Source organism: Perca flavescens, chromosome 15 (genome assembly GCF_004354835.1).
Source record: "Perca flavescens isolate YP-PL-M2 chromosome 15, PFLA_1.0, whole genome shotgun sequence".
Taxonomy (NCBI): Eukaryota; Metazoa; Chordata; class Actinopteri; order Perciformes; family Percidae; genus Perca; species Perca flavescens.
This window is the reverse complement of record NC_041345.1, coordinates 5,742,157-5,751,879: the sequence shown is the minus strand read 5'-3', so window position 1 is coordinate 5,751,879 and position 9,723 is coordinate 5,742,157. Positions and strand designations below refer to the sequence as shown.

The window sequence follows — 9,723 nt, the reverse complement described above, 5'->3', positions numbered from 1 at the left end:
GGCATCATCTGTGGTTGCTAGAAGTGTGGTAAAGTAACTGCAAAGCCTTGACTCATCTCATATAGATATATAACATTACCATTAATTTTCCATTTTTTTTACATACTTGTCAGTCCATGTCATGTAGAGTTGTTTAGAAAACCCTTTAACGGTATTAATAATGGGCAGAATCCTACCTTCTTGAAAGGGCTAGAACTTTATCCCTCCCTTTGCCCTGCTCTCTCTCACTTCCCCTTCCCCCACCGGTCATCGAGAATTCCTGTTGTGTTTACTACAAGGCTCCCCCGGGTCCTTGGTTGCTCCACCGTAAACCTCAACTCCGTTCTCGGTCCAGGGGGCCACGCTGCCCTGGCTTATTCTGCCACAGCGGGCCAAGCTGGCGACCTGGTTAGAAGACAGGACCCGGTCCCAAAGACCCACCTGAGACAGCTCTCCAACCAGGGCCTGGGATGAGTCAAAACCGCCACCCAGGGAATCCTGGAGAGGAAGAAGAGTGAAGTTGGATGGATTACAGAAAGCAGGTGATTGAAGAAAAAGATAAAACACTTTTACTTTCATGCACAGGCTCAGCTTCGACGGATTTGCTGCCTTGGGCAAGACTGTGAGAAGATGAAGGAAATGGGATAACCTTTATGAATGCAGCACTACTGAACAAAGAGGCCACGTGAGAGGGGTTCTTTTTAACCCATTTAACACCATTTTAACACTTTGGTAAGCAGTATCAGTTTATAGTGATACCAGACAGATAATGCTCCATCCAAAATAAATGTACTTGTTATGCCCTTCAGGCTACTGCTTATTTCAGCACTGCAAGCAAATAGTAGTTTACCCACTGCAGCTGCAGGGTTGTAAATAAAAGTAGTAAATTGCACGAAACACTTTGAGAGCCTTGGTGAAAGTAGTCTTTAACACCCTCATTCGTGCACCTACCTGCTCCTGCCCCAGTATGAGCACTCCTCCAGGTCTGATGTGATGTCCGGCTGCCAGCGCGTGACCCTCGCCCCTCAGCTTCCCCCCCTGGTATGCCTGCCAAGCTCCTCCCTTCTGGCTCCAGCTCACACAGATGTGCTGCCAGCTGCCTCGGGAGAGGTTTAGAGGCAACTGCGCCACCTAGGAACGAGAGAGCAAAAGGACAGTTCAGATCGGGTAGACCTTTTTCAATTCTGATGGGTTTGAGTGTCACACATTTGGAAGTAAGATGTCATCAAGCTTTATCTCAATAGCTGTTTCGCATCTTATTTCTCTCTTGTTTCTTCAGTAGTAGTTCCTCAGTCCCATAGACATCCTGCTACCTCCAAGGACACAGACCATCTATGTCCATAATGACTTTATTGAATTATACCTGAAGCCCCTGCACTACACTACACCACCCTGCAGTGCTGTCAAACTTTGTCATTTAAGCACATGAATGAGGCTGTTTAGCTTGTCTGCTAAATTGTCTCTTTAATTTGATGTGTTCTACTTATTTGTATGCTAATACAGTGCACTATTCCTTCCGTAAAGACACTGCTGTTCACATACAATACAACTGGTAAAATTAGTAAGTTAGCCTTGGAGAAAGCAGTAGTGAAACTCCTCTATGGTGATAATAAATCACCAAAACACAAATATATATATATATATATATATATATATATATATATATATATATATATATATATATATATATATATATATATATATATATATAAATACACTGGTTGCAGTCAAGTCTCCCACACCATATCTATCCCAGATTAGTGCTGCAGACTCTTGGATCCAGTCACTTAGTCTTACTGGAAAGATATAAACAGGGAGCACTCTGTGTTTGAGATACAACATTTTTATTCTATTTTTTATGTTATAACCCCATATAAACATATAGTTCTGCAGAACATGTAGTCATACTGATGGACTCTCTACATCACGTGTCAAACTCAAGGCCCGAGGGCCAAATCCGACCCCTCACAGTTTATGATCTGGCCTGCATATCAATTTAGGTTCACAATACATTTTGGCCCACCTAGTTTTTGTCACTTTTTCTGACGTTTTTGTCACTTTTGCCAACATTTTTTTAATTTCTTTCTGACGCTTTTGGGCACTTCTTTTCTATGATGGCTGAGGAACTTTTTCCTGATTTCTTTAGGACTTTATGTTGACCAAACTTCAAGTGAGAAGACTATATGACACATGCAATAATACAGTCAAATATATTTTACTTTTTCGATTAAATAAAATAAACTAAACATGTCTGGCCCTTGATGTGATTCTTATTTTCTAGTGTGGCCCTTAGTGAAGTTGAGTTTGACACCCCTGCTCTACATACTCTAAAAAGGTTTGTGTTGTCAATACATACAGACTCTAATCAATAAATAGTTTGAAATATGACCCACAAACAATGACATAAATCTCCTCAGGAAAATCCATTGCACCCAAGCAGTGGACAGGTACGTTCACATGTACAGTGGATGCTCAGTCTCTTGATTGATACAGTACCTTGTCATTGATGAGCAGCTCAGTGGGGGTATGCAGGCCTTGCAGCAGCACTAGTTCGTTGGGTTGCTCGGGAACAGCGTAAGACAGAGGTGTCCCGATTCCTCCCTCTGCGGGCCGCAGCCACAGGCAGGTGGTGAAGGCCCGCAGCGCTGGGATGGAGGGTTTCACAACAGCGTACATGTAGTTTGTCCGAGTTGGGAAAGACAACCGGTAGCCCTCTGGGAAGGAATGTCCTGAGACACCTGGGGGCAGAAAGCATGGAAACCAATGAAGTGATTGAGAGCGCAATAAAATCATCTATCTGGCAAGTTTCTGTTTTTACGATATACTGATATATTTCTCCACAGCAAAACATCTGATTTGTTCGCAGGGCATGGATTTCATAGTCTGTCTGATCATTTTTTGAACATCATAATGAAACCCCATGGCTTGATTTGATTAAGAGTAATACAAAAATGAAACATCTGAGGTAATTTCTATGCCAAATTCTTTCTCATCATTAGTGACTTGAGTTGTCATGCAAGTGATTCATCACAGCCATTCCACTCTTTATTTTGTATACCTCTTTATTATATTTTCATTCACACATTAAAACGCACACACACACACACACACACACACACACACACACACACACACACACACACACACACACACACACACACACACACACACACACACATTCTGATTATTTATTTTTTCTAATATTTCTTTCTTTTCTACCTCTCTGTGAATTCCTACCTTCCTCCAGTCCTGAGATTCGGTGGTGCAGTTTATTGATGCCCCGGTCGATTCCTTGCCTGTGCTTCTCTGTTTCCAGCCTCAGGGTTTTTCTCTCTTTCTCCAGCAGCTCCACCTTCCTCTCCAGCTCCCCCTCCAAGTCTTCCATCCTCCAGGGCCTGTCAGCACCAGCTTTGTTCCCGGGATCGGCCAACCTTTCCGGACCACCAGACATCCCGCCTTCCTCTGGCGCTCCTGAGGTGTTGCTGTCCGTCTGGTTGTGAGGAAATGGGCCAATGTCTGACTACAGAGGAGGGAGACAGTGGACGAAAACTGGTTCACAGTGTGGGTTTTACAGGAAAACATTGTGAAGTACTCTCTGCGCTTGCTGTGATAGTTCTGGTAATATAGTCTATTTACCACTACTATCTCAACGTCATGTCAGTTGCATGCCTATGCAAGGAAAAGTTATTACACCCAGTTAATAATTGATTTTGCCGAGACATTACATCACGCCTGGGGATACAACTAGGGGCTGATTTAGTATGGTTCCACTATGCGGAGGTTAATGTTTTTCCTTAAAGGAATGCTTTAACATTCCTTTAAGAACTTTTTCTTGGCTGGGCATAGTCATCATGAGGTAGGAGAAGAAATTGTCTTGCACAAAAAAAAAAACATATATTGTCATATTTCCCAACATACCTACCATAAAATCCATACATTGTTGTTTTTACACTCTGGATTTTGTATAGACTACTCAAAATTTGTTATTATATGTGGAGATGGTCCGATACCAGTATCGGTATCGGCTCCGATACTGCCTAAAACGCTGGTATCGGTATCTGGAGTTTATGCACTGATCTGATACCACGTAATAAAGCCCTAAAGAAAATCTATGTTAAAGTAGTTTATTTATGTTCTTTTTCCGTTATAACTGACTGTCAAACTGGATAATAAAAGAAAGTTCTGGGGCATTCATTGTTTGTGTTTGTTCATGTTTCACAAAGAGTTTAACCTGAGCCAGACCGACAACAAAGATAGAAATAATATCACATCCATACAGGGATAGTAGTATACAGTTGTTAAAACATAATAAAATAGATGACACACTGGTATCGGATCAGTACTCTGTATCGGCCGATACACAAGTTCAGGTATCGGAATCGGTATTGGGAAGCAAAAAAAGGTATCGGGCCATCTCTAAATATGTGCTAATTAAATGTGCTGAAAGATGGATTTTGATACCTTCGGGTAGCTGCATACTTAACGGACAGATATCTAGAGTAGTATGAATCTTCTCATCTACCTCTTAAGCGAATAAGCATGTTTCCAAAAAAACTACAAACTATTTCTTTGAATGTGTTTTTTCCTTTACTGTATATTGCATCTCAATGCTTTTACAGTTTAGCTACTCTACAGAGTTTTAGCCTGCTTTTGCAACATTGCTTAGAATTGATTCTGTAGTATTCTGGGTATTATTAGTTGATGTTTTTGCAGTGCTCTGGAATCTCTGGCATGACTAAAGCTGGGTAAACATAATTTTACAGAAAAGATAACAAAACTGTCTGTATCCAAGTGCCACACATGCCATTTTGGGGTAGGAACAGATCTTCTTCAAGCTCAGCCACTCTAATATCTGCAGGGATTTCTTTCAAATTAAGTACAACGCAACAAATAATTGCAAGTCAGAAAAAGCTGCCAAGACAATCAACTATTTCAGTCAACAGCAAATGTCTAGGCCCGGCTCTGTAATGGTTCACTGAAATAAACACCCAAACAACAAGGGCGGGCATTTGGGGAATACAGACACTGCAAGATTTTTAAAACCTGGGTGGTGGTCTAGTATATCCACCAAGCATCTTGTTTACAGTGTGCAATAGAAATACAGAAAACATACACACATACAGAGACAATACAAATAATCTAAGGCCATAGAGGAGGGGAATTACTTCCTACAATTATAACTCATATGTGAAAATGTGAACTAATAACACATGGTTGAAAAAAAAGGTCACAGCATTGTATATTTAAAGATTCTGAAAGAGTTTGGGTATTGAGTTTTGTCCCAAAAAAAGATACATAATGGAGGGAATTACCAATATAGTCCCCAATTCATCCTATTTAACATGTTTGTTGTCCAGTAGACGTATCACTCTATCCCTAGAAACACTTTTATCTGGATATATAGTTACATTTTGTGGTAAAATCAATTAGATAATTGTCGGTGTTGTACGTTTTTCCTACCAGGAAGCTATAATATGTCATTATCTTCTAGTACAATCTTCTGCTTGCCATCCCCAGAGTCGGAACAAAAAAGGGGGAAGCTGCGTTCAGCATTTATGGTCCCTACATCTGGAACAAACTACCGCTAAACTGTAGGTCGGCACCTAATCTCAGCTCTTTTAAATCAAGGCTGAAGACCTTTCTTTTTAACACTGCCTTTTGTTAATTCATTTTTGTATTTCAATTTTATTTTTTATTCATTTTTTCCCCGTATTAACTGTTTTTTGTCTGTTACCAATTTGTATGACATTTTTAACTGTGTTTTTGTGTCTTGTGTAAAGCACTTTGAATCGCATTGCTGCTGAATTGTGCTATACAAATAAAATTGCCTTGCCTTGCCTTGCCTTGCCTTGCCTTGCCTTGCCTTGCCTTGCCTTGCCTTGCCAAAATTGCCTACAAACATACTTGATGTCCTAATGTAACCCAAACTGATAGGTATGCACCATGCTACGGACTGCACGCTATGATGCATTTGCTTTCTTGAGTCTTGGCATGATAGGTGATTTACTCTCAAATCTATTTGATAGTTCTGTCATCAAGCCCAGGGTTCGGCTCCAAGGTAAATACTTATTTACATGTGCAGATGTCAAACAATGGGGCTTACATCGTTGTGCCTCTTGTTTTGTTATCAGCCACACTATGGTACCAAGTGTACTGGTAGGTACGCTATAGAAACGGAAAACCATTACAGTAACTGCACATTCACACATTTGCAACCACATCACCTTGTTTGCATCACATGGTGTGACAAGATGTTGGTCATGACATGAAGCTAGTATGTGATTGGATACTAAAGGTTGTAGAAGAATAGGATAGTGCTCTTCATTTACTGTATATCCACCAGTACACATACAGTATCCTCTGATGTAAACACCACAGTGTGCTTCTGAAGTAGGCCAAGTAGCTCCTGTATGAACAGAAACGTGACTTGGATGGTAAAAGACACACATCACGCTAGAGTGTTTTAGGTTTAACTACATATCATTCAGATCTTATTCTGGCAATGGGAAATGTGTTCCTGAAAAATGAAAAACATGGAGATTTTTCATCCCTTTTGCATTCTGGAGGTTTCCGTCTGACAGTGGCGATAGGGAAAACAGACAAAATGTGTATAATCCACAAACACAAATATTCATACACACATGTCCTACATACAGTATGCTACCATAGATACTGGAGAGAAGCATGTTTAGTCTGCGCTTTCTACAAATATAGGCAACTCATACATTATGGATGGTATGTCTTCAGCCAAAAATGAGGTTATACATCACTGGATTCTGGTCAGATGAGAGGACGTTTTACGTTACTCTGCCATACTCCCTCCTCCACCTAATCATCCTCCTTCTGCTGCTCCTTTTTCTCCTCCCCACTTACCTTTATCCTCATCTCTCCTCCCCCTCTTCTCTCCCCCCTGTTTCTCTCTGTTTCCCTGCCTCACTTTTCACTTTTAAATCTCAATCTGTTAACTTGGCATGAGCCAAAGCAATCATTTCATGTATTATTAAAGACATTAACAGATGACAAGTTATGATTAAAGGAACTCTCTACACATGGATGTTATTTAGCAATGAGCATGACTATAATTTTAAATTGAATCACATGATAATTGATGTGCAGATAAAAAGGAAGAAAGTCTTAGATTGCTTCTTTAACTGGCTGCCAATATCACACACAACTTTTGGATAACTCACTTGATCTCATTAAAAATTTAAAAACCCTTGCTTTCATAAACCAATCATGCATGTCCAGAAATCCTAAAAGGGACTGTAAGAGTGAAGAAGACACAGATTTAGCCACGTATGTCTCTGATCATCAATTATTACTGCAAAATGTACAGTTGGAGTTATAGTACAATAATATTCAAAGCGGTTATCAGACCCTGGAACACAATTAGGTGGATCTTAAAAGAGGGAAATCATTCTGTGTGCCTTCAGAACCCCATCATGTGGAACCAAAGATTGTTTTCGCTGCAGCATGCAGGAGATGATTTATGTGTAGTGATGATTTTCTCCACACTCTACCTACCTCCAGTTTCTCTATGCGATCCTTGAGCTGAGTGATTGCCTGCTCCAGTTCATCCACAGCCCTAACGGTGAGCAAGTGTACATTGTCGGGCGTCGAGCCCGGGCTGCCCCTCACCATGATCCGCTCCAGGTGCGTCTCCTCTGCCGAGCCTTTGCCCCCCCACAACCCCGCAGCGCTCCCGCGTCTGTCAGCGCTGCTGCTGCCGCCGTCCAGCCCCTTCTCACACTCGGATAGTTTCCCCGTCAGGTCCCTGATTGTCCGCTGGTCGGTCAGTATCTGGTCCTTTTGTTGCATGACGGTCTGCCGGAGCTCCTCCGCGGTGGTGCGGAGGTAGCCCCAGTCTTCCCCCGCGTAAAGCGACGGGTCTTCTGCTTGTTGCTGAAAGTTTTTCGTGTTGCATTCCCCGGCGGGGATCGGCGTGCAGATGAGTCGACTGACCGTTGGGTCATGCCCGGTGAGTCCGGTGACACCGTCCAGCCCGCTGAGCCCGATGTTGAAGGTCGGTGCTTCTGAATCGGGTGTTTCAGAACCATGGAGAGCGCCCAAAGATCCGGCCCGGGCCACGGAGCCCGCCGCAGTATTCGCGCCCGGATACAGCGAGTGGTTGTCGGTTGCTGGTTGCTGTTGTGCAGCCCTGGAGGAACCGGTGTGAACGGCTGCGATGATGCAGATAACCGCTCCGATGAAGGCCACCATCCCGGCGGCCAAGATAATAACAATGAACTTCAGGGTGGCGACGTCAGCGATCGATTATTAAAAAAATCTAATAACAATAACACTCTGAAAAAACTAAACGCCCCAGAGCAAGAAAAGTGTCAAATTATTTGCATGTCTTTAAATTGAGGACAAAAAACGCAACTCCTCACTTTTTCTCTTTTCCACAAAAACAGGCGACTAGAAAATGAGAGTTCTTCACCGTAATTGAGTCAACGCAAAACATCAGAATCAGAGAGTCTGTGATACACCTCCTCCCCCTGTTTAGCGCGCATGTCCTCGGTATTCAGGCAGAATCCAGCCTGGTAATACTGAAGCAGAATGAGAGAGAGAGAGAGAGAGAGAGAGAGAGAGAGAGAGAGAGAGAGAGAGAGAGAGAGAGAGAGAGAGAGAGAGAGAGAGAGAGAAAGAGAGAGAGAGATATCCATACAGTCTGATTGCACATTTTATCTTCCTCCTGTTGCCTAGAGCTAACTTTTCCAGCAGTGTTTAAACTGTAATCTGTGATAGGAATATCCGATGAAACGTTTTTGTTCTCAATAACACATCAGATTTTCTATCATAAAGAGGTTGCAGCCACATCACATACAGCATCAAAGAAGAGGGTACATTTTAGTCTTCTTTGGGTGTTTTTTTCCCCTCAAGCTTTCATTCTAAACCGGATCTTGTCTGCGTGCAACAATCCTAATTACATCATGAAATTGTTTTTTCTTCCCTTTGGCTTCATATTTTCTTGCTGAGAAACACATTACAGGCCTGCTGTAATGCGATGTGTGGATGGCCATAAGTCAGGCCACATGTCAGCCACAGGGCTCCTAGAACAGCTCTACAGCAGCTGAGATGACAGACTGATGGCCTTAGTGTGTGTGTGTGTGTGTGTGTGTGTGTGTGTGTGTGTGTGTGTGTGTGTGTGTGTGTGTGTGTGTGTGTGTGTGTGTGTGTGTGTGTCTGTGTGTGTGTGTGAGTGTGTGTGTGTTATTGTTTATACTGTTGAAGAAGCATCCATGGTGCTAAGTAATTATGACATTAAAAAACACTTGTAATTAAAAAGCAATATTAACGTATATGTAAAACGTTTAGCAGTGCTTGCAAAGTGTGTGTGTGTGTGTGTGTGTGTGTGTGTGTGTGTGTGTGTGTGTGTGTGTGTGTGTGTGTGTGTGTCTGTGTGTGTGTGTGAGAGTGTGTGTGTGTATTGTTTATACTGTTGAAGAAGCATCCATGGTGCTAAGTAATTATGACATTAAAAAACACTTGTAATTAAAAAGCAATATTAACGTATATGTAAAACGTTTAGCAGTGCTTGCAAAGTACTGTGTGTGTGTGTGTGTTTGTGTGTGTGGGTGTGTGTGTGTGTGTGTGTGTCTGTGTGTGTGTGTGTGTGTGTGTGTGTGTGTGTGTGTGTGTTATTGTTTATACTGTTGAATAAGCATCCATGGTGCTAAGTAATTATGACATTAAAAAACACTTGTAATTCAAAATCAATATTAATGTATTTGTAAAACGTTT

General features: G+C 41.9%; 1 protein-coding gene across 1 annotated transcript; it reads right to left on the bottom strand.

The window, feature by feature from the left end:
* Positions 1-246: 246 nt before the first annotated feature.
* On the bottom strand, positions 247-9,223 carry nptxra (neuronal pentraxin receptor a). The gene is made up of 6 exons (XM_028599121.1): positions 9,206-9,223; positions 7,504-8,226; positions 3,217-3,499; positions 2,476-2,717; positions 931-1,110; positions 247-477 (listed from the first exon to the last, which is right to left on the bottom strand). Exons 1-6 carry the CDS (start codon positions 9,221-9,223, stop codon positions 247-249), a joined length of 1,677 nt encoding a protein of 558 aa, XP_028454922.1.
* Between the last annotated feature and the right edge of the window lie 500 nt (positions 9,224-9,723).

Excerpts from the sequence above, each read along its gene's own strand:
- nptxra (XM_028599121.1), bottom strand. Across the intron at positions 3,500-7,503 it reads ATCGCATAGAGAAACTGGAG|TCAGACATTGGCCCATTTCC; the intron begins GTAGGTAGAGTG and ends CCTCCTCTGTAG. Across the intron at positions 478-930 it reads TCATACTGGGGCAGGAGCAG|GATTCCCTGGGTGGCGGTTT; the intron begins GTAGGTGCACGA and ends CTTCCTCTCCAG.